At 40.9% G+C, this 23,946-nt stretch overlaps 1 protein-coding gene across 3 annotated transcripts; it reads left to right on the top strand.

Annotated features, from left to right (window-relative positions):
• The first annotated feature begins 628 nt into the window (after window positions 1-628).
• On the top strand, window positions 629-23,291 carry PLA2G12B (phospholipase A2 group XIIB). 3 transcript variants are annotated; one of them, XM_004769474.2, is made up of 4 exons: window positions 629-994; window positions 13,915-13,991; window positions 17,942-18,107; window positions 22,871-23,291. In XM_004769474.2, the coding sequence occupies exons 1-4, from the start codon at window positions 784-786 to the stop codon at window positions 22,990-22,992; spliced, it is 576 nt and encodes a 191-aa protein (XP_004769531.1). In that variant the 5' UTR covers window positions 629-783; the 3' UTR covers window positions 22,993-23,291. The 3 variants fall into 3 exon arrangements, with proteins under 3 accessions (XP_004769531.1, XP_004769530.1, XP_004769529.1); XM_004769473.2 differs by having other exon boundaries at window positions 13,915-14,003; window positions 22,874-23,291; XM_004769472.2 differs by having other exon boundaries at window positions 631-994; window positions 13,915-14,003.
• Window positions 23,292-23,946: the final 655 nt, after the last annotated feature.

Here is a 23,946-nt window from a genome sequence, read left to right as displayed (position 1 = left end):
GAGCAGAGTTCCCTCAACACCATCTCTGGGCAATCTGTAGGCCTCAGACCCCAAGTGGAAAAAACACTGCAGGACGAAAAGAGGCAAAAATGTCCCAGCACCAGGGTGGCTGTACTTAGGAGCTCTGCCGGATTCTGAGGATGGAGTCTAAGAGCCAAGAAGGGACCAAGGCAGAAGTTGGGGTCCCAAATCCGAAAGCCCAGCTCATGAACACTCAGAGCACACTGACAGACCACTGACCGTTGGTACAGGTGACACTGTTAGCCCACAGTCACTGGGGGTTTCCTGAGCCCTCAGGACATCCTGCCAAATCTCCCTAGAGACCATGCACAGGTGACTGACTCCGGGGTGGCAGAGACCTGGGGACAAGCTCTTGTGTCAAGCAGCTAGCAAGCCCTGAAGGACCAACCTCAAAGCTGATCAGTAGGTTAACAAGCCGGCTGGGGGCAGAATTCCGGTTGCTCCACTGCTTATGCCTCCTGCAAGCGGCCAACATCTCCCTGCTCCGGCCTGTGGAATCCACTTTGAAGTGTTCTCGCTCACTGGCCATCCCTCAGACAGGCCCTCCCACTGGCTAGCCTTTGCCCTTTCTAATTGCCCTGATCTCATCCCAACCTCCATAGCTGTGTTTAAAGTCCACCTCTGGGGAACACACAGATTGAGTGTTTGAGATAATCCCCGTCCCAGTCCTGCTTGACATCTGGCCAGCAGGCCGCGGACCTGGACTTCCTGGGACGCTGGCTGGGGTTTGAGGAAAGACCTCAGTACCTACCTGGCTTCAGGATGAAGCTGGCCACCGGCTTCTTGATCCTGTGGCTCGGCCTGGAGGGTGGCCTGGCTCAGAGTGACAGCAGCCCCGAGGCTGAGGAGTCCTATTCAGACTGGGGCCTTCGGCACATCAGGGGCAGCTTTGAGTCTGTCAACAGCTACTTCGATTCCTTTCTGGAGCTGCTGGGAGGGAAAAATGGAGTCTGTCAGTACCGATGCCGATATGGTGAGTGCACACATGGCTTCTCCTGGTGGACTGCGGACAGCTGGAGCGGGCGCCCCGTCTGTCATGCTCTTCTCCTTGTCAGCCCCCTCCTAAGTCGGCCTGCCAGACTCAACAAATACACACACAGGACTCCCGGTGAAATTTGATTTTCAAATTTGATTTTCAAATAAACAACCAATAATTTGCTAACGTATTTGAAATATTTGGAACCCCCTCACGCTGACAAATTATTGCTTGTTTGTCTGAAATACAAATTTCACTGAGCTTCCTGTATTTTTTTCTAACAAATTTACTCCAGGGAGCCTGGTTCCCTGGGGCCATTTTAATGAATTTGTTGTGAGGCCAATTCTGAGGAAGAGGAGGCCGGAGGGTGGTGGTGAGGTGGGGGAGATGAGGGGTCTCTGGGAGCAGTTCCTAGGGATTAACACTGAGATGAACATTCGGAGAAAATTCCACCAGCCGGTGAAACAGCCTCCTCAGTCACGCTGTGCTAAGCTTGGAGATGGAGTCTCCTTTCTCCCTCATGCAGTTCGCACCTTCTTTCCAGCTCTGTCCGTCTCTGAAGTGCCTCAGTGTGTCTGACCCTCCCAGGAGGGCGGTCCCTGCTGCTGTTGCCTGCAGGCCTGCAGGGGGTAGGGAGGGCTTGCTGCCAGCCCTCTCTGCCCACCATAGGACGGGCCCCGAGCAGGCCTCGCACTGTCCCTCAGGCCTGGCGTCCGATGTACAGTTGTGAACGGGAAGGAGTTCTACGTTGCCTGAGTTGTAAAGAGCGGACCTGGGCATGTGGCTGCCAGGCATGTGGCTGCCAGGCATCGTCCCTGGTGTCAGGTCTCCCTTTTCTGCACCGGAAGTCTTGGAAGGTCAGCAGAGAGTGGGGTCCTGGACCTCGCAGCTGGGAGGTGGGGATAACTTTAAATGCAGCCGAGCATGTTTTCGAAAGATGCGCAGTTTCACGTAGCATTCATTTTATGCTTTAGTTTATCAAATATTTCATCAGGAGATTGGATGAAAAGAGTGAGTCAGCCTAGCTTAGCAGGAAACCATTTGAGAAATATTTTCTCCAAACACTTAACAGATAAAACGCAGCTTCGAGAGAGAGAAAGAGACTCAAAAAACCTGCTTAATTGCTGGACTCACCCCTTCCGTCCGGCTCACTCCCTTCTACCTTCGAGCCAGGGACATCACTTCCTGACGAACCACAAGTGACTCAGAGACAAGGGGTCATCCTTGCAGCAGAACCAAGTCTCGCAGGACACACGTTTTAACCACATAGGGTTATGGTGAACAAAGGAGCTGCATCATCTTTGAGATGATCCCTTAGGGTAAAAAGTTGTCTGTGCTAGGACCCCCTGGACCACTGGTCCCCTCCTTGTCCAAGGTGGGTTGGACACACACAAGGCAGCCTTGTCACTGGACTGTGCTCACCCAATCTGTATCAATGGCGGAGGAAGGGGGTTAACTTACTTCGCCTATTGAATAAACACGGGTGCTGTTTTCCTGCCTGGAGAGACTCAGGTGTGTGCTTTGGCAAAGACATAACCACAGGGATTTTTTTTTAGGAAAACAAGAATCATACCTTCTTCCTTCTCTAGCAAAAGAGCATGAAAAGATTTCAGCAAAATTTGGTTGTAAGCCTCTACCTCGGCAGGGTCAGCAGTCGGGGGTGGGGGATGGGGAATAGTCAACATCAAGAAGGCAAATAACTCCACTCTGAAAGCAGAGCCCGTAAGGAGGGGCCTGAAAAACACGTAGGAAATACGGGGTTAAGCCTTATTACCTTTGGAACTCAGTGGAGCCGAGAACCTGGGAAATATGCCCAAACGGTACGAAATATCCTCTCAGGTTGACTGTGAATCTAGCAGTCCTTGGAACAGATAATGCCTAATAATTAACTGGGTCTCTGTCCTTTCGCAGTTTGCTTTGTGATACACTTCTTGTGCTTCTTGCTTTAAAACAGTGGTTCTCATACCTTCTCGGCCTTTTGGCTACGATCAAGTGTAAAGCAGTGGTTCTCAAACTCCCGTATGCTTTGAATCATTCGGTGGGCTTGTTTAAAAGACTGCTGCCCCGACCCTCCCCCCGCCCGCCACCATCCCCCATGTTTCTGATTCTGATTGGGTAGGGCGGGAGGTCAGGGATCGAGCCAGAGAATTTGCATTTCTAAGAGTTCCCAGGTGATTCTGATGCTGGGGGTCCGGAGACCACACTTCTGAGAGAGATGGAAAAAAAAAAAATCTGCTTTGAAGGCTGCAATCTTTTGTCAGAAGAAATAATCTAGCAACAATTAGCCTGTAAGAAAAAATTTCTATTTGATAGGTACTTAGTCACTACTTAAAACTGTAGTTCTCTATCTTAGAAAGCCCTGCACTTAGCAAGCACCTGGGAGCTTTCGAAACTCCTGCAGCCCAAACCAATGTAATCCGAATCTCCGTGGGTGGGAGACCTCAGTACTTTTAATGTTTTCCAGGTGATTACCAAGTGCAGTTAAGGTATGGAGCGCTATTTTAGGAGGTCATTCTTGGAGAACTTCAGCCCATGGGTTGTTCTGACAGAGAAGGCGTATTTGTGTCCTACAACATTGTGTCAATGTTGGTTTCCCCACTTCTTAGATCTATAGCAGCTTATTTTCATGTCAACACACAAAATCTGTAATTGCCAAGGATCGGGCTATAAATACAATGAGATTCAGCAGGAATCAATAACAGATGTAACCCAACTGCTATATTCTGGAACTGCACAGGTGGTTCTTGAACCAGACTTTGAGAAATCACTAGTAATGGAAAAATCATGGGTTTGAACCGTGGGTGGGGGTGCGGGAATTCCATTGCCCTCGGGGACCTTGGGCAAGTTACCTAACTCAACTTTTGTTGAGTCACGTTGACAAATAGTGTTAATAACACCTACCTTACAACCCACAGGTTGTTAGAAGAATTAAAGATAATATATTTAAAGAATTAGTGCTACGTATGAAGCATGCCAGATACCGAACAAATTTTATAAGCGTGATGAGGAAGATGGTCTGATGAAGAGGTTAACTATGTATTCGGATTCTTCCCGTTCTCTTTCAAAATAAAATTTTAAAACACAGAAACCCCAGTGGCTGGACAACACCCTCTCAGCTTCTGGAAGAAATCATTGCATGATAATTTAAGTGTTCTGTGCCTTTATAAAAGTCTCTGGGTGAGAGCATCTGGTCCAGACTTTCTGTGTCTCGTAAAGCCTGGCGGAAGATACTGTCCACATTCATACTTTAATAAAAGGACCTCATGGTGAATTTTTTCTTGGGTTTAGTTCTAGAAAGCATATCTCTAAATATCAGACTTGTTTTTTCAAGAGGGCTTTTTATGTGTGAAATCTACAGCAAAATCTTAGGAACCTGTGAGTTTGTGTATTTTTCCCAGGGAAGGGATTCGCAGCCTGCATCCGATTCTTAAGGGGATCCATAGCCTGAGAAAAGAAACAGCCGCTGGTTTAGAGGCAAAGATTGTTCTCTTGCTGGGGTGACCAACTGTCCCGGTGTGCTGGTGACGGAGAGAGAAGAGTCAGGGTGGGGGTGGGGATTCCGGGGATGTGGATCGCCAGTACTAACACAAGGACAGTCCCAGGCAAACCAGGACAAGTTGGTCATCGTCCCTCCTGCAGTAACGTAATCTGTTTTAGTGACTGAAATAGAGTTTATTGCTTCAGTAAAATTGTCATAGTTCTGCTTTGTTCCCTTGATGTGCTCCTCATGCTATAGTTGAGTGTTTCTGGAAGGATATACTTTTTTTTTTTTTTTTTTTTTTTAAGATTGATTTATTTCTTTGCAAGAGAGCATGCACACTTGAGACCGTGCATGAACGGGGGAGGGGCGGAGGGCGAGGCCGAGAGAATTTCAAGCAGATTCCCCGCTGAGTGTGGAGCCCAATGTGGGGCTCATCCTAGGACCCTGAGATCATGATCTGAGCCAAAATGAAGAGTAGGACACTTAATGACTGAGCCATCCAGGCGCCCCGGAAGGATATACATTCCAAATAAAGTACTTTGATTCTTTAGAAGATTTCTAGTGGAGCACAGCTGCTGCAAGAGCCAGCTGGGTGGGGAGAAGGGACACACCCTCCCGGGGAAGACAGAACCCTTGACCTGGGTCGTAAAGCCCAGACATTTTTACTGTTCTTTTCAGTGACTTGAACTGAAAGGAAAGAAAGGTTGAATCTGGGAGGCAGTGTGCGTGCCTGTGGCAGAACTCTGGTTCCGTGGCTAACCCTCCTCCTCCGTCTCCCTCATTTGTCTCTTAAGTGTCTGACGTGTTTTATGGTGTTTCACTTTGTTCAGAAGGTTTTTCATTTTCAGGAGATCAAGCCTGTCAGTCTTTATCTTCGTGGCTTCTCCATGTTGTATCTTGCTTAACAATCCATCCTCACATCCCAATTATAACAACCTTCTGCTGGTTTGTTTTCTGGGAAAGCAACCATAGCTAAAATGTAATGAATGACTGTGGCTGTGCTCCAATTAAACATTTTTATGGACACTAAAATTTGAGCTTCATATAATTTTCACATGACACAAAATATTATCCTTGTTTTGACTACCCCTCCACAACCATTCAAAACTATGAGAAGAATTTTTAGCTGGCAGGCTATATAAAAACGGGCAATGGGCTGGTCTCGGGCCATTGTTTGCCAACCCCTGCATGAGAGGATCAAGTGGTCAACCTCCCACTCCTGTAAATAACCAACACCAGAAAATAAAATTAATCTGTGGACATAGTACATTATTGATGCTTAGACTCAAAACATCAAACTGCGAAGACTCAATGCAACTCAAAATAACTCAAACTATAAGTTGAGGATATAGTAAATGATTTCTGCCCAGATTCAAACCATTGCCTTTTTTCTTAGAACTTTTCTCTCAAGCTTCATTCCTAAGTGGAATTCCTACAGCTATCATGAACTATTAAGTAAAAAAAAAAAAAAAAAAAAAATCATCATAGCAGGACAGGTAGGAAGTGTCTGGAGTTGGAGTTCCATTAGATTTCAAACTGGTTTATTAGAATTTTATCTTCTGTGAGTCATCAAGTGCAAAAAGGCAGAGGGTAACCTAGGAAACTGCACTGCATCTGTTGCAAAAGCTCTTAATCAACAACATTATTAAAGAGATAAGTTTTATCACAAAATTTACACATTTGTTTCTTCATGAAAAAATCTCCCCCCTAATTTCTATAAAGCTCGTATGTGTGGGACATTTGTAAAAGAACAATTCAAAAAATAAATAAATAAAATCGCCATAATCATCTCACCTACAAGAAATGAGACAATTCACATTTAATTTATGGCATAGTGTGATTATATTCATATGTGTAATTTGATTGCTAACATTATTTAATACATTTTACCCATTCCCCAACTCCTGGTAATTCTCTCTTACAGACACACACATACACACACACAGACGCGTGCACACACATGGTAGGTTGGTACTTTATCAGTGTAGGTTACATTTCTCAAGAACTTTGAAAAGTCATGTAGGGGTTACTGGTGGGCTGGTAGGCTCCACCAATAAGCACAGTTCCTCTCCATTACAAATAAGTAATGTTGGGTGAAAAGAAAGCATTTTTTAAAAATACACCCTCAGGCTAGAGTGGCATAAAAGGAAACCTATATTTTTCAGTTGGAGGGGAACAGCAGTGCCACAGGGGTGAGTGGGGGCTGATGATAAAAACCTTGGAGTCAGAACCATATGTAGACTCTAGGAGGGGAGGAATGACTTTTAATACTCATACAAAGAGGGGCTTCTTCTGAAGCTGAAGTCTTACTAAAATATTATACACCATGTGAAAAAATAATCCAATATGAGGGAGATGCAGGAGACACTAAAAACTGATTTAGCATCCCAAAGAATGGAAACCATAAAATAATATAACAAGAACATTTGAAATTATTAAAGAAATAAAAGAAGGACTAGAAAACACAATTTTAAAAAACCCAGAATTAAGTGAAAATGAATATACAGATTTAAAAAAAGGATCAAATAGGATTCCAAGAAGTGAAAATTATAGTCATTGAAAGAAAAAAACTCAGTGGATGGATTAAATAGCAGATTAGTGAACCTAGAGAGAATTTTAGTGAAATGAAAAATGGACTTGATGAGCTAGACAAAATTCAGTACAGAGACAGAGAAAAAGATGGAAAATGTAAAAGAGAAGTTAAAATATATAAAGGATAGTGTTAAGAAGATTTATCATGGGCACCTGGGTGGCTCAGTGAGTTAAAGCCTCTGCCTTTGGCTCAAGTCATGATCTCAGGGTCATGGGATTGAGCCCCACATCGGGCTCTCTGCTCAGCAGGAAGCCTGCTTCCTCCTCTCTCTCTGCCTGCCTCTCTGCCTACTTGTGATCTCTGTCTGTCAAATAAATAAATAAAATCTTAAAAAAAAAAAAAAAGATTTATCATTCAATAATATGAGGCCCAGGAGGAGAAATTGGAGAGAATGAGGAAAGGAAAACATTCAGACAGTGGCTGTGAATTATCCAGATGTGTAGGAAACCAGGTCTTTGGATCATTCCAATCAGGAGAAGAGTATATAATCCACACCTAGATACAGTGCAGTGAAACTGTGAGGACATGAAGAAATTGGAATCCTTGTGCAGTGAAGGTGGGAACGTAAAATGGTGTAGTTGCTGAAGAACACAGTTGGATAGTTTCTCAAAAAGTTCAGCATTGCCTTACTATATGACCCAGCAATTCCACTCCTTAGGTATATGTCCCCAAAAGAATTGAAAACAGATATTTAAACAAATACTTGCATACTAGTGTTCACAGCAGCACTCTTCACAATAGCCAAGAGATAAAAACAACCAAAATGTCCATCAATGGATAGATGAATAAACAAATTGTGGTATATCCAGAGAATGGAATGGTATTCAGCCATAAAAAGAACTAAGTACTGATATATCCTACAACACAGATAAGCCATGAAAATATTATGTTAAGTGAAAGAAGGCAGTGACAAAATGTAACATATTGTGTGATTCCATTTATTCAAATATCCAGAATAGGTAAATCCCTAGAGACAAAGCAGAGGAGTGGTTGTCAGGGGTTGGGAGGAGGAGAGAATATGTTTAATGGGCATTTGGTCTCCTTAGGAGGGTGATGAAATGTTCTGGAAGTAGAAAGAGACAATGGTTGCACAACATTATGAATGTCCTGAATGCTGAACTGTATTCTTTAAGATAAAAATGTGAATTTCAACTTAAAAGAAAGAAAGTAGACAGACTTCATGAAAATGAAAAGCTTTGGCTATTCAAAGAATACCATCAAGAAAGTGAAGAGACAAGCCACAGAATGGAAGAAAGTATTTGCAAAGAAGACATGTGTGTGGCCAATAAGCACAGGAGAAGATGAACAACATTATTAGTTATTAGGGAAATGCAAATAAAAATGACCATGAATACCACTTTACACTCACTAGGATGTCTTTAATCGAAAAGATTATAACAAGTGGGGAGAGGATGTGGAGAAATTAGAACACTTACACATTGCTGTAAATGTAAAATGTATCAATGTAAAACTGTGCCACCACTTTGGAAAATAGTCTAGTAGCTCCTCAAAATGTTAAACAGAGTTAGCATCTGACCCAGAAATTTTAGTCCTCTGGGGAAATGAAAACACATTGTCCACACAAAAAAATTTTTGTAGTAGCATTTTTTATAATCACCAAAAAGTGGGGAAAACCTCAATGCACATTATATTTACTGACAACAAAGAGAAATGAAATACTGATCCATAGCTACAACATTGATGAACCTTGAAAACATGATACTCAGTGAAAGAAGCAGACAGAAAAGGTCACATATTATATGATTTCATTTATGTGAAATGTCCAGAATAGGCAAATTTACAGAGACAGAAAGTTGATTAGTGATTGTCTAGTGCTGATAGATAGGCTCATCTTGGGAGAAACATACCTCCACTTCTGCCATATTCTCTACAGCGTTTAGACCAACCCTGGGACAACACATGAGGGCATGGACACCAAGAGACGGGGATCACTGGGAGCCATCTTGAACCGTGATCTCATATACACGTCCTACCAGAGAAACAAATACCAAACAGATTGTGGCAGAGACTGCTTCGTGTCTCCTATTATCTTCCCCCTTTTCTATAGTAATAAGTCCCTCCTCCCCAATTTTAAGCTGGATTCCTACATTGAAAAAAGACTTAAATTCCTAGCCCACTTTTGCAACTAGGTACTGCTGTTTGATTAAGTTCGGCCAAAAGGAAATAAGAGAAAGTCATGTGTGTACCATTGTGGAGTGTGTTTATTTTTATTTTTTTAAAATATTTTATTTATGTATTTATGTGAAAGCAAGAATGAGAGAGAGAGAGCACCAGAAGGGAGAGGGTCAGCGGGAGAATCAGATTCCCTGCTGAGTAGGGAGCCCCATGAGGGACTTGATCCTGGAACTCCAGGATCCTGACCTGAGCCAAAGGCAGCTGCTTAACCAAATAAGCCACCCAGGTGCTCCTGGAGTGTGTTTATTAATGAGTGGGGGCTGTGACCCTTCTACCTCCTCTTTTTATCCTGCTGCTTGTAGTATGTATGTGGTACCAGAAGCTCCATCTTGAGCCACGAGAGTTGCATTCTAGAGCTGGTAGAGCAGAAGGCTAGAAGCATCGTGGGTTCCAGAAAAGTGCAGATTTGCCATATGAGACTTATGATCCTTAATTCTGGATTATGATATACTCTATTTAGTTTAAGCATCTGAATAATACACTATGTGAGGAACAGAATAAATGCATGGTGAAAGTTATAATACTCTATTGAAGGACATGAAGGAAGACCCAAGTAAATAGAAAATCATATTATGCCCATGTCTGGGGAGATAGAATATTCTAAGAAAAGTCAGTTGTCTACAGAATAATCTATAAAGTCAATGTATTTTCAATCAAAATCCTGCACTATCTCTTGTAGAATTTACTAAGTTGACTCTAAAATTTAATTATAAGACAATAGGTTCAAGAATAGTAAAAAAAAGAAGAAGAAGGAAGGAGGGCTTTAAAGCAGAGACTTAGTATCTAAAAATTAAAACAAGGGAGTGTAAAGGGGGGCTTCAATTGTACTTGTAACATTTAATTAAACAAAAAGTATGGATAGCAAGTTTGGCTATGTTAACATTAATTATGTTTGTGTAATGGGTACATGGGTATTTGTTTCTCTGAAGTTTTTCTTCAATTTTGAAATATTTCATAATATCAAATAATTAAAAATGAAATACCTTGTAGGAGAAGGTAAAAGAAAAGAATGATTAAAGAAATACTATGTGCCTCACTCTGAAGATTAATTCTTAGCTGATTTCCTTAGTCTTTTCCTCTGTCTTGCATTTCCTAAAAAAAGGCAAAGGAATGTAGTGGAATGGAAGAACATGGGCTTTGGAGACATAAAACAAGAAATCTGGATTTATATGTCATTTCCCCCACTTGGCACACAACTTAGATAAATTACACTCCCCTTAGTCCCATTTTCCTTATCTGGATAACAGAACAAAAATACTCATTGCCAGGACCGTCCTGCAAGATTCTCTTTACCTATGATGACTACCATTGATAACATTGACAAAGCTTCTCTCTACAGAACTGCAAGATTATAAAATAACTCAAAAGCCATGTAGCAGAAACCAAGAAATTATAAGCCTGTCAGATTGTTTCGGCTTAGTTCTATGATACAAAGCTTCAAATACTGCCTGGTGATGTTTTCTTTGCTCTTTGATCAACAATGCTTTGCTTACATTTATGAACCTTGGAAAATTTTCTTCAAGTTATTCCAAAAAAAATTTGAGGTACTGCTAAAGTTCTGATTTGTTAAGCATGTGATCAGGCAATGTTCTGCTTTGTCTTACAATGGATGGAGGAGATTTTATTTATTTATTTATTTATTTATTTATTTATTTATTTAAGAGAGAGAGAGAGACAGCACAGGCAGGGGGAACAGCAGAGGAAGAGGGAGAGGGAGAAGCAGGCTTCCCACTGAGCAGGGAGCCCAACAAGAGGCTCAATGCCATGACCCTGGGAACATCACCTGAGCTGCAGGCGGATGCTTAACTGACTGAGCCACCCAAGCGCCCCTATTCTATTTTGTTTTTAAAAATTTACCCATTCATTTTAGTGAGAGAGAGAGCATGAGCACAAGCTGGGGGAAGGGCAGAAGGAAAGAAAAAGAATCTCAAGCAGACTCCCCACTGAGCATGTAGCCTGATGTGGGACTCAATCTCATGACCTTGAGATCGTGACCTGAGCTGAAATCATGAGTCAGATGTTTAACTGACTGAGTCAACCAGGTGCCCCACTACACCTTGAATTTAGTTCCATTTTGCCATGTACCTGATCTCCAAAGTCACGCACTTAAGAAACATTAGAGAAAGGCTTGTATTGTTAAATACTTCCCTCTTAGGACCACACTTGCTGTATCCCAAAGGTTCTGAACTGTTGTGTTTTAATTTTCATTTGTTTCCATGAATTTAAAAAAAATTCTTCTTTAATCTTCTGGTTGACCCATTCTTTCTTTAGTAGGATGCTCTTTAACCTTCATATATTTGTATTCTGCTCTTCATCCTTGACAACATCTGTCATTTCCTAACTTGTTAATTTTAGCCATTTTGACTGGTGTTTTGATTTGCATTTCCTTGATGGCAAGTAATGTTGAACATTTTTTCATGTGTCTGTTGGACATTTGTATGTCTTCTTTGGAGAAATATCTGTTCATGTCTTTTCTCCATTTCTTTTTTTTTTTAAGATTTTATTTATTTATTTGACAGACAGAGATCACAAGTACGCAGGCAGAGAGGGAGAGAGGAGGAAGCAGGCTCACCACTGAGCAGAGAGCCTGATGCAGGGCTCAACCCCAGAACCCTGAGATCATGACCTGAGCTGAAGGCAGAGGCTTTAACCCACTGAGCCACCCAGGTGCCCCTTCTCTCCATTTCTTGACTGGATTATTTATTTTTTGGGTGTTGAGTTTGATAAGTTCTTTATAGGTTTTAGATATTAGCTCTTTATCTGATAAGACATTTGCAAATATCTTCTACCCTTAGGTAGGTTGTTCTAGTTTTATTGACTGTTTCCTTTGCTGTGCAAAAGCTTTTTATCTTGATGAAGTCCCAATAGTTCATTTTTGCTCTTGTTTCTTTTGCCTTTGAAGACATGTCTAGCATGAAGTTGCTGATGCTGAGGTCACAGAAGTGCTGCCTGTGTTCTCCTCTAGGATTTTGATGAATTCCAGTCTCACATTTAGGTCTTTCATCCATTTTAAGTTTGTTTTTATATGGTATAAGAAAATGGTCCAGTTTCATTCTTCTACATGTAGCTGTCCAATTTTCCCAATGCAATTTATTTGAAAGACTATCTTTGACCATTGGATATTCTTTCCTGCTTTGTCAAGAATTAGTTGACTATAGAGTTGAGGGTCCATTTCTGGGCACTCTATTCTGTTCCCTTGATCTATGTGTCTGTTTCTTGTGCCAGTACCTTGAGGTACCAGAGTCTGTACTTGTACTTGTACTAGAGCTTGAAGTCTGGAATTGTATGCTCCTAACTTGGGAGCAACCAATTATACCAATTAATAACAAAATTAAAGGAATGCATTGATAATAATACAATAATAAGGGGACTTTAACACCCTACTCACAGCAATGGACAGATCATCTAAGCAGAATCAACAAGGAAACAAGGACTTGGAATGACACACTGGACCAGATGGACTTCATAGATATATTCCGAGCATTCCATCCTAAAGCAACAGAATATACTTTCTTCTTGAGTGCACATGGAACATGCTCCAGAATAGATCACATACTGGGTCACAAGTCAGTTCTCAACTGGTACCAAAAGATTGGGATTATTCCCTGCATATTTTAGACTACAGTGCTTTAAAACTTGAACTCCATCACATTCGACTGCCACTGTTGGTGGGAATGCAATCTGGTGCAACCACTTTGGAAAACAGTATGACTTCCTCAAAAAGTTAAAAATAGAGCTACCCTATGACCCAATTGCAGTACTAGGTATTTATCCAAAGGTTATAAACCTAGTGATTCAAAGGGGCAATGCACCCCAAAGTTTATAGCAGCAATGTCCACAATAGTCAAACTATGGAAAGAGCCCTGATATCCATCAACAGATGAATGGATAAAGAGGTTATGGTACACATACACAATGGAATATTACTCAGCCATCAAAAATTTGAAATGTTACCATTTACAATGAAGTAGACAGGACTAGAAGATATTATGCTAAGTAAAATAAGCCAGTCAGAGAAAGACAAATATCATATGATTTCACTTACATGTGGAATTTAAGAAACAAAACAGAGGATCATTGGGGAAGGTAGGGAAAAGTCAAACAAGACTAAATAAGAGAAGGAGTCAAACCATAAGAGACTCAACTACAGGAAGCAAACTGAGGTTGCTGGAGGGGATGGGCGTGGAGGGATGGGGTAACAAGGGTGATGGGCATTAAGGAGGACACGTGATGTAATAATGAGCCCTGGATGTTATACGCAACTGCTGAATCACTGACTTCTACCTCTGACACTGATAATACACTATATGTTAATTAACTGATTTTAAATAAAAGAATAAAAAATGAAAATTAGAAAATAAAAAATAAAAACAAAACATGAGAATTGTTAGTAGATGAATGCTCATAAAATTCTTAGAGATTAGGAGAAAAACACCAAACCAGTCTGAAAATTATTACCCTTTTATGACATTATCATCATTATCACCATCATTACCACCTAACTGGGATGTGCCTATCTGGTGAGGAATGATGACTTTTAAAGGAAAAATTGAATATGATTTTAGATTATTTTTATTCGATGAATGTTCCCAAATGCTTAATTTCTAAATATTTCTCCCTGCTTTTTTCCTCTCTTTCTCTTGCTAGGAAAGGCACCCATGCCCAGACCCGGCTACAAGCCTCAGGAGCCCAACGGCTGCAGCTCCTATTTCCTGGGTCTTAAGGTACCAGAAAGTGTATGTACCACCATCATTATTTTCTTAGTTGATCGGTTTTAATGAAGGGAAGTCAATGAGTTATCCCTGATGGGCATAATCATTTATGGAATATAGTTGAGCAGTAAAATTGTTTTAAATTGGAGGGATGCCTGGGTGACTTAGTCATTTAGGCATCTGCTTTTGGCTCAGGTCATGATCTGAAGGTCCTGGGATTGAGTCCCGCTCAGCAGGGAGCCTGCTTCTCCCTCTGCCTGCCACTGTCTCTCCTTATGTTCTCTCTCTCTCTGACAAATAAGTAAATAAAGTCTTCAAAAAAACTGGACACAGAGTAAGGGAGATAATTTTCAAAGAATGTATCTGATTTCCTCTTATCAGAGGCAGCTGTGCCTCAGATAAGACCTTGTGTAATGAACTTGAAAATCACCACTGCAAGTATAAGCCAAATTTTAAGGGCTCAAACAAAACTTCCTACGAAATCTAACAAGTCTGACTTATGTAGATCCAGTGAAACTTTTCCTGTGATGTGCTGGAGTCATTGGCACTGAGCAGCAAAGACTTTTGTAAGTGGTTGATTTCATGCTGGTAACATCAGATCGGCTATTAAGAGTATTAAGATCACAGAAATCTACACATACCCACCCACATACAAGCATCCAGCCCCCAGCCACAAACCCCACCTAGGCACTGGCTAAACATTTCTCTTCATGCTGCTGGCCATTTCTCAAACTACTGACCTCCCCTGAAAACAAATAATAAACTGATTGATTTTAAGACCTCTTGGAGGCCCCTTTATCTGTTTTACTTCAAAAAAGAGGAGTGATGTAAAATGGAGGTGGAGAGATTTTACATCTAAGCTATGATTTTGAATTCTGCCTTAATCAGGCAGAAATTTCACTTTTTGGCTGATTCAAAAGATTTTACTTTGTAATAGTTTTCTAAGCAGCATAATGTTTATTCTTCTATCAAAAATGCTGCCCCCTGGGGCACATGGGTGGCTTAATCGTTAAGCCTCTGCCTTCAGCTCAGGTCATGACCTCCGGGTCCTGGGACTGAGACCCTCATCTGGTTTCCTGCTCAGTGGAGAGTCTGTCTCTCCCTCTCCCTCTGTATGGTACTCCCTCTGCTAGTGCTCTCTCTCAAATAAATAAAGAAAATCTTTAAAAAAAAAAAATGTTGCCCACCAATGTGGCGTTTTTGTGCAAATTGGGAAAATGTCTCCTTTCCTCTTCCATTTGTCAGAAATTTATCCTAATATAACAATTGTTAGAAGAGGAAATTTGCCATCGACTAGACATTTTTCTTTCTCTTTCTTTCTTTCTTTTTCTTAAAGATTTTATTTATTTATTTGAGGGAGAGAGACCACAAGTAGGCAGAGAGGCAGGCAGGGCGGGGGCAGGCTCCCTGCCGAGCAGAGAGCCCGATACAGGGCTTGATCCCAGGACCCTGAGATCATGACCTGAGCCGAAGGCAGAGGCTTAACCCACTGAGCCACGAAGGTGCCCCATCCATCTTTTTCTCTCTTTCTTTCTTTCTTTCTTTCTTACAGATTTATTTATTTATTTGAGAGAGAGATCATGAGAGAGCGAGGGGAGGAACATAGGGAGAGGGAGAGAGAATCTTTAGCGGGCTTCTGCTGAGCACAGAGCCCAGCAAAAGTCTGCATCCCACGACCCTGAGATAACAACCTGAGCCAAAACCAAGAGTCAGACACTGAGCTGACTACACCACTCAGGCACCCTGTCTAGACATGTTTCCTAAGAAATGAACAAATCCATGATGTCTTGTGGGGAGCTGTCCCCTTTGATAGGATGCTATTGCACATTGCACAACCCTCATGGCCATAGGCCCAGCCTTGTCTACAATCAACAACACACGTACAGAGACAGAGGAAAGGAAATCTTTTCAAATATTTATTTATATTAGAGAAATCTCTTTTTTGGCTCTTATACTTGATACCAATTTAGTAGCTATGGAAGCAGTATTCAAACTGCTATAGAAATGTACAAGTGGATGGAAATTATTAAGATGGACACATTACTGCTTCAGCAAGGCTTGACTTGTGAACAAATTTTTCCCTTCCTTCGTTCTTGAAACCTCCCCCTCCCCATCACTGTTTTTCTGTAGAACCTTTGTTCTAGGAACTCGGTATGGATGTGAATGCTTAGTAACGAGACGTGGATGGCTGGCACCGGTGTATGAAGACACAGGGGACACGGCTGGTAGCATGAACCAGATTCCTACTGACACTGTCCCGATCCTGTATTTTCCTATACATCCTCTCTCAGCCTCTTACCCCAGGATGGGCGTGAAGTCTTGGAGCCATTGGCCTCCTGCAGCCTCCTTTGCCTGACAAAGGAGTAAACTATGTCCCTTCTTTATCCCCAAACTGTCTTCATATTACATATCTTGGCTCCAGAGCCCAGAGGTAGTTTTCAACAACAGTAGGCACTTTATTTTGGGAGCAATGTCATTTGGTTTATTGGTACAAGTATTGTATAGAACTAGTTCAAGTATTTCCAATTTAGTTGACTTGAATGATAGCAACAATACTCACTGAATTTTCAATTACCTCTGCTGGGTTATATGTTTAGTTGGAAGCATGAAGTGTAAGTAAAATGGAAGGAATCAGATGATAGGAATCTGCCCAGAAATGCACAGCCCAGGCTGTTGCCTTGTCTAATGAGTGACATTACCTCTTCATGTAACCATCTAGTTGTTTTTTTTTTTCTTTCTCTCAGAAGGGCATTTTAAACAGCCAATGTCCATATTTTGCCCTCAGGTCTGCCCTTAGGTGGCCTTGGAGTAAAAGTTCAAATAATGGACCATTTAAGGTGGAAAGGATCTATAATAACTGCTTAATCAATCACTCCCCACCCATACCATGAACCCAGATTTTCACAGTCTCCCCTCAGGTCCAAGACTCTATGATCAAAAGAACCACGGAAGATTGTAAGATGCTGTTCCTATGTCTAGACACCCCTGATCCAAACTATTTCACAGAACACAGAACCGTCACTCTCTGCAATCATTCATTCTATCGTGTCTTTGCCTTTATCAGAGTCTTTATCAATTCTTACCAGTTACTTTGGAAGTCAGGGCCCTCCACCAACTCGCCTTTCTCTCTAAGTAAAAAGCAATAAAAAACACAAACAAATACATCTTTGCTAAGCCCTTGAAAGACTAAACAAACTGACTTGCTCACGTATGATTTGCTCATATATGATTTGTTCTCCTTTCTTTACCTGCTACACCCGAAGTCTACCTTCATCCCTGATAAGCTTCTCCAAAAAAACCCCCACAAAAAACCATGTAAAGTTATCAGACTCTAGATGTGGCATTCAATGAACCTTGTTGCTCAGTTTATGCCACAACATTTGCAACTGTTTATAGGAGGCTTAGTACATGTCCGTGTGTGTTTTAGATCTCACCATTGACCGCAGTCTGCCCTCGGTCAGGAGCCACATGTTCTAGGCCCCACCCTGCTCCCTGACACATACACACACTTTTAAAAAAGTGTGGGATGGGTCCCTAATAAATGCTGGTGACCTCTTGACGAATGGAGGCTTAATTTTTCATACCTCTGAGCCTTCGGATGCTTTGCTCAAGCATAATCTCATACGACATCGCTTTTGGTTGAATTCAGAGGTCCTGCAGCTCTGCCTTCTTCTGATCTCTATTTTTATCACTGCAGTGACCTGCAAATTTGAAAATTACTACAGTTAAAGGAAAAAGAGGGAAATGAACTGTTCAGAGTTGATAATCTAAAACTAAACCATGATTGAAACTTAACATCCTGTCACTGTCACCCGGATGGATTCTCTCAAGTGTCTGGTCTTTCAGAAAGGATCTGAATGTGTAACAGGAATTTGAGGGCTGGCTAGTTCTTAACAAGGAGGGCAAGGTTGCCTCAGGTCCTTGGTCTGAACGTGGCATTTTCTTCCTTCACTTTTCCCCAGATGGACTTGGGCATCCCAGCAATGACCAAGTGCTGCAACCAGCTGGACGTCTGTTATGACACTTGTGGTGCCAATAAGTATCGCTGTGATGCCAAATTCCGATGGTGTCTCCACTCGATCTGCTCTGACCTGAAGCGGAGCCTGGGCTTTGTCTCCAATGTGGAAGGTAGGTATCTTAAGGGCGTCTGCTGGTGGGCAGGGAGATCGGCTCCTGTGTTCATACAGAAATGTATCCAGAGCCCCTTTCCACAAAGAGACCATTAGAGCTCACCAAACTTTCTTTCTAGAACACTGTGACAAACATAAGAAGGGTGAAGGAAGATTCTGGGCATTCCTTTACTAGGGTTCTTGCTTCCCTGCCCAGGAGCTGCTGGCCCCACTCCTGATGGACAGGGCCACACCAAAGTCTTCCCAGAGATATAAAAATCTATCCTTTAAGACCGGAGAAAGAGTTGCCCAATTGGCTTTGGCTATTCATTCCACGATTAAATAATTTTCCATATCAGGAGTTATTCTGTATAGGACCGCTTGGTTTGGGTTTAAGCCCTTTTTTCCTTATTTTGTTCTCAATTGGGCAAAGAATTTTTAAAAACCTATCCTTTCTATGTAAAGCCCTGTGTATTCTTGAGGATAATTATTTTTAAACAACTGCTTAGCTACTAAGTTTCTAGCACTGATTGTGTAATTTCTTTTCCCTAATTCACCTTAGGAAAAGCTTTAATCATTTAGTTTCCAAAGCCAGAGCATTACATCCAGGTTTTAGTATTATGTAGTTTTAGATGGCAAAGTTCGACATCTAAGCTTCAAAGGAGCTGGCCTCATGCCACTGAGAAAGTCAGCAGTAGAAAGAATCTTGTATTGTTTTCATAGATTAATGTCTGGAGTGTAGTCCTAAAGGGAATGTGTGAAGGCTTGACTATATGAATAATTAATTAGGCCCCATAAAAAGGAGTATTACTCTATCCGTACTGACAAAAGGTGAGTAAGTACTTGTTTCTAATCTAGGGTCAGGTCAAGTTACTTCCTCTAAGCAACATTCTATTGATTCTTTTTTCTAAATATCTCTTTGACATACCACTTGCCTGGTTACTGCAAGTTAATCTAATCACTGGGTTCCATCCAATCTATTTTCCCCATAGGGACCAGATATATTTTTGTACCACATGAATCCAGTCATTTTTACCCTCTGTGTAAGTTCTTCAATTGGTTCCTCTTCCTTGGGATTAAATCCAAACCCATATGATATATGTAGCATTTTCTGATCTGGCCCTATCCTACCTCTCCAGCATCATAGTGCTTATTTGGGATTTCTCTCCTGACTTCTGCCATTCCAAACTCCTTGAGTTGATGGACTATAGCTTTCTGCTTGGAGCATTCTTTTCTTTTTTTTTTTTTAAAGATTTTATTTATTTATTTGACAGAGATCACAAGTAGGCAGAGAGGTAGGCAGAGAGAGAAGGAAGCAGGCTCCCTACTGAGCAGAGAGCCTGATGCAGAGATCAGGCTGGGATCATGACCTGAGCTGAAGGCAGAGGCTTAACCCACGGAGCCACCCAGGTGCCCCAGATCTTTGCCTCTTCTTAAATTGGATTTCTTGTCTTTTTATTATTGAATTGTAAGGGCTCTTTATATATTCTGGACATATGTCTCTTATTGAATATAGATTTCACTAATATTTTTTCTCTCATTTTGTGTTTTTGTTTTTACATTCTTTTTTTTTTTAAAGATTTTATTTATTTTTTTTACTTGTCAGAGAGAGAGAGAGCAGAAGCAGGCAGAGTGGTAGGCAGAGGCAGAGAGAGAAGCAGTCTCCCCGCTGAGCAAGGAGCCTGATGTGGGACTCAATCCAGGACCCTGGGACCATGACCTGAGCTGAAGGCAGTGACTGAACTGACTGAGCCACCCAGGCATTCCTTGTTTTTACAGTCTTTTTTTTTTTTTTTTTTAAGATTTTATTTATTTTTTTGACAGAGATCACAAGTAGATGGAGAGGCAGGCAGGCAGGCAGAGAGAGAGAGAGAAGCAGGCTCCCTGTAGAGCAGAGTCCCATGCGGAACTCGATCCCAGGATCCTGAGATCATGACCTGAGCCGAAGGCAGTGGCTTAACCCACTGAGCCACCCAGGCACCCTTGTTTTTACATTCTTGATGAAATTACTTGTAAAACAGAAGTTTTACATTCTGATTAAGTCCAATTTATCTATTTTTTTTTTGTTGTTGTTGCTTCTACTTTTGGTGTCATTTGTAAGAAGGCTTTGTAATCAAGGCTTCTCTTGATTTTGACTAGATCATGATCTCAGGGTTGTGAGACTGAGCCCTGCTTTGGGTTCCATATTCAGTGGGGAGTCTGCTTGAGAGTCATTCCCTCTGCTTCTCCCCCTGCTCTTTCTCTAAAATAAACAAATCTTTTAAAAATATATTGAGACAAATGAAAATGAAAATACAACATTCTTAAACTTATGAGATGCAGCAAAAACAGTTCTAAGAGGGAAATTCATAGCCATAAATACCTATATCAAGAAAAAAAGAAAGATCTTGAACAAACTCTAGCTTTACTCCTCAAGGAAATAGAAAAACAAAAGCGATGGAACCCAAAGTTAGTGAAAGAAAGGGAATAACAAAGATCAGAGCAGAAATAAATGAAATGAAGGCTAAAATAACAATAGAAGAGATAAATGAAATTAGGAGCTCTTTTTTAAAAGGTGAACAAATAGGCAAACCTGTAGCTAGACTCACTAAGAATAAAAGAGAGAGAACTCAAAGAAATAAAATCAGAAATTGAAGAGGAGACATTACAACTGATACCACAGAAATACAAAGGATCACAAGAGACTACTATGAATAATTATATGTCACAAGTTGGACAACAGAGGAGAAATGGGTAAAGTCCTAGAAACACACAACCTACAGAGACTGGATAATGAAAAAATAGAATCTGAATAGACTGATTATTGTAGCGTGATTGAATCAGCAATTAAAAATCTCCCAACAAATGAACAAGATGGATTTTTAAAGTGGCTTCAACATTTAAAGAAGAATTAATCACCCATTTAAATAGCTTCATCATTTAAAAAAATTAATACCGGGGCACCTGGGTGGCTCAGTAGGTTAAAGCCTGTTCCTTCAGCTCAGGTCATGATCCCAGGGTCCTGGGATCAAGCCCCGCATCAGGCTCTGTGCTCTGCAGGGAGCTTGCCTCCTCCTCTCTCGCTCTGCCTGCCTCTCTGCCTACTTGTCTGTCAAATAAATAAGTAAGATCTTAAAAAAAAAATCAATACCAATCCTTCTCAAACTCTTCCAAAAAACAGAAGAGGACACAACACTTCCAAATTCACTTTATGAGGCCAGCATTACCCTGATACCCAAACTAGACAAAGACACCACAGGAAAAGAAAATTAGAGGTCAATATCCCTGATGAACATACATGCAAAAACCATCAACAGATTTGTAGCAGACCTAATTCAACAATACATTAAAAGGATCAGACATCATAATAAAGTGGGATTTATTCAAGGGATGCAAGGATGTTTCAACATGAGCAAACCAGACAATGCGAAGCAACACATTAACAAAATGAAGGATAAATATCATACAGTCATTTCAATAGATGCAGAAAAAGCATTTTAATGAAATTCAATATACATTTGTGATGAAAACTCTCAACACAATAGGTATAGGGGGAATATATCTCAACATAATAAAGGCCACACATGACAAGCCCACAGTTAACATCATGCTTAATGGAGAGAAGCTGAAAGCTTTCCCTCTAAGATTAGGAATAAGACAAGAAAGCTCACTTTCACCACTTTTATTTAACATAGTATTAGAAATATTCTAGCCAGAGCAATTAGACAAAAAGAAGAAATAAAAGACATTCAAATTGAAATGGAAGATGTAACATTATCACTATTTGCAGATGACATAATATCATATATGCAAAACCCTAAAGACTCCACCAAAAAATTGTTAGAATTAATAAATTCAGTAAAGTCGCAGGATACAAGATTAATATACAAAATCAGTTTTGTTTCTATACACTAATAATGAATTATCAGATAGAGATATTTAAAATTTTTTCATTTACAATTGCATCAAATGCATAAAATACCCAGGAATAAATTTAACCAAGGAGGTGAAAGACCTGTGCATTGAAAACTATAAGACACTGATGGGAGAACTGAGAATGACAGAAATAAATGGAAAGATATTCAGTGATCATGGATTAAAAGAATTAATATTCTTACAATGTGCATACTACCCAAAACAATCTACAGATTCACTATAATTCCTATCAAAATTCTAATGGAAGGTGTTCTGAGATGCCTTCCCTAATAACTCTTACCCCGAGAGAGAGAGAGACTCTTTCTCTGGGTTCCCATACAACCTGATGTCACTTCCATAATGGTGTAGTGTAACCATTTGTTTACCTATCCATCCTGTCTTCTTTGTCCAAACTGTGAGTACTTGGATTGGGATCTCTTTGGTCTTTGTGTTCCTGATGCCTAAGAGAATTATTGACCAACATACATGTTTTTCCAAGGAGTGAATTGTTACTCATCCCACACTTGAACAGAAAGTTATTGGGAACACGGTAGAGTTATTTAGGGAGTATTCTGCAAAAATGATAGGGTTTCCATGGAGTGAGCATAGTGGTATGGGAGCTTCTGATTGCTAAGCATAATTTTGACCTGGAGGCCCATAAAAGAAGGGTATCCCAAAGTATATTCTGCTTTACTAGATTGAATAGAAGCTTATGAAAAAGCTTCTCTTTCATGTATGTTTTTCTTTTTAATTCTGTATTTGGATTACTGCATTTACTTTCCTCCAGGTATCATGTCATCCTTGGAATTACATTGCTTCTTAAAATTACTCAAACTACTTGGGGTAGTCTTGTATGTTAACCTTTTATCTCTCTTCATCTTTTTCAAGTAGCCTGTGATTCTCTGGCTGATACTGTGTTCAATACCGTATGGACCCTGGGCTGCCGACCCTTTATGAATAGCCAACGGGCAGCCTGTATCTGTGCAGAAGAGGAGAAAGTAGAGTTATGAGAAAGAGGTGATCCCTTCCTGGTTTTGAGTGACACCACGGCTCGCAGTCTCTGAGATGATAGTGCGGCAGATGTGTCTCATCCTTGCTTCCAAAAGTTTGGATATCACAAAGCAAGAGAAGGAAAGCCTTATTCTACTGCTGAGAAGTGAGTCCCATCCCTTGAGGAGAATTGGAAAAAAGCCATGGAGTGATTTGAAGACTACTCTTCATTTTAACAATGGTTTCTCCAACTGAGACACATTTTCCTGGCAATTCAGTTCTTAGTTTAAAGACTAAAATAAAGACTAAAATACTGGGATTCCTGGACTTGGTTTTTATATTCACAAGTGAAATATTGGAGAGTCCACCCATTTGGGAGGTAAGGACTTTCCTCTGGTCCATCTTTCAGTTGCCAGTAAGCATCTCACATTTAATAAATAGTACTTTTAGAAAAGAGATGAATGACTTCCATTCTCACCACTCTGCTTCTGTTTCACTTAGAGGAGAACAGAATCCATCCTGGTAAGTTCCACCATTGATAACCATTTTTCCCACTAGTGTTGGAGAGATGAGAACAGGAGGGCAAGGTCAGAGACTTACCTGGATAAGGCCAATGAAGATGGAGGTCAGATAGGTTAGGTCTCTGAGGTTCCATTTTTTTTTTCTTCAATAAACTATTCCTGTTGATATTCCCAATTCCTAAGTGGTGTTAGTATCATGTTAAAATCTGAGAAGTATGTGTTAAAAATTGCCACTGAAAATAGCTAGAAATCTGAGGGGTTACAAACAGTCAATCCCTAAACTATGGTTCTCAATCCTGATTGCAAATTAGAATCACCAGAGGAGCAGTAAGAAACAAAGAATCTCTGGGCCTGTTATCTACCTATTGGCATTTTATAAATGCTCCCCACCTGATTCTGATGCACTGGGAAGGTGAGGTCCACTAAGGTCAGGGATTGGCAAGTGAAGCTCAT

Source organism: Mustela putorius, unplaced genomic scaffold, assembly GCF_011764305.1.
Source record: "Mustela putorius furo isolate JIRA1106 unplaced genomic scaffold, ASM1176430v1.1 tig00000698_pilon_pilon_pilon, whole genome shotgun sequence".
Taxonomy (NCBI): domain Eukaryota; kingdom Metazoa; phylum Chordata; class Mammalia; order Carnivora; family Mustelidae; genus Mustela; species Mustela putorius.
This window is presented reverse-complemented; position numbering and strand designations above follow the sequence as displayed.

Coding starts and splice junctions, on each gene's coding strand:
- PLA2G12B (XM_004769472.2), top strand. CDS start 784: ATGAAGCTGGCCACCGGCTTCTTGATCCTGTGGCTCGGCCTGGAGGGT. Junction 995..13,914: donor TCAGTACCGATGCCGATATG/GTGAGTGCACAC, acceptor TTCTCTTGCTAG/GAAAGGCACCCATGCCCAGA. Junction 18,108..22,870: donor CTTTGTCTCCAATGTGGAAG/GTAGGTATCTTA, acceptor ATCTTTTTCAAG/TAGCCTGTGATTCTCTGGCT.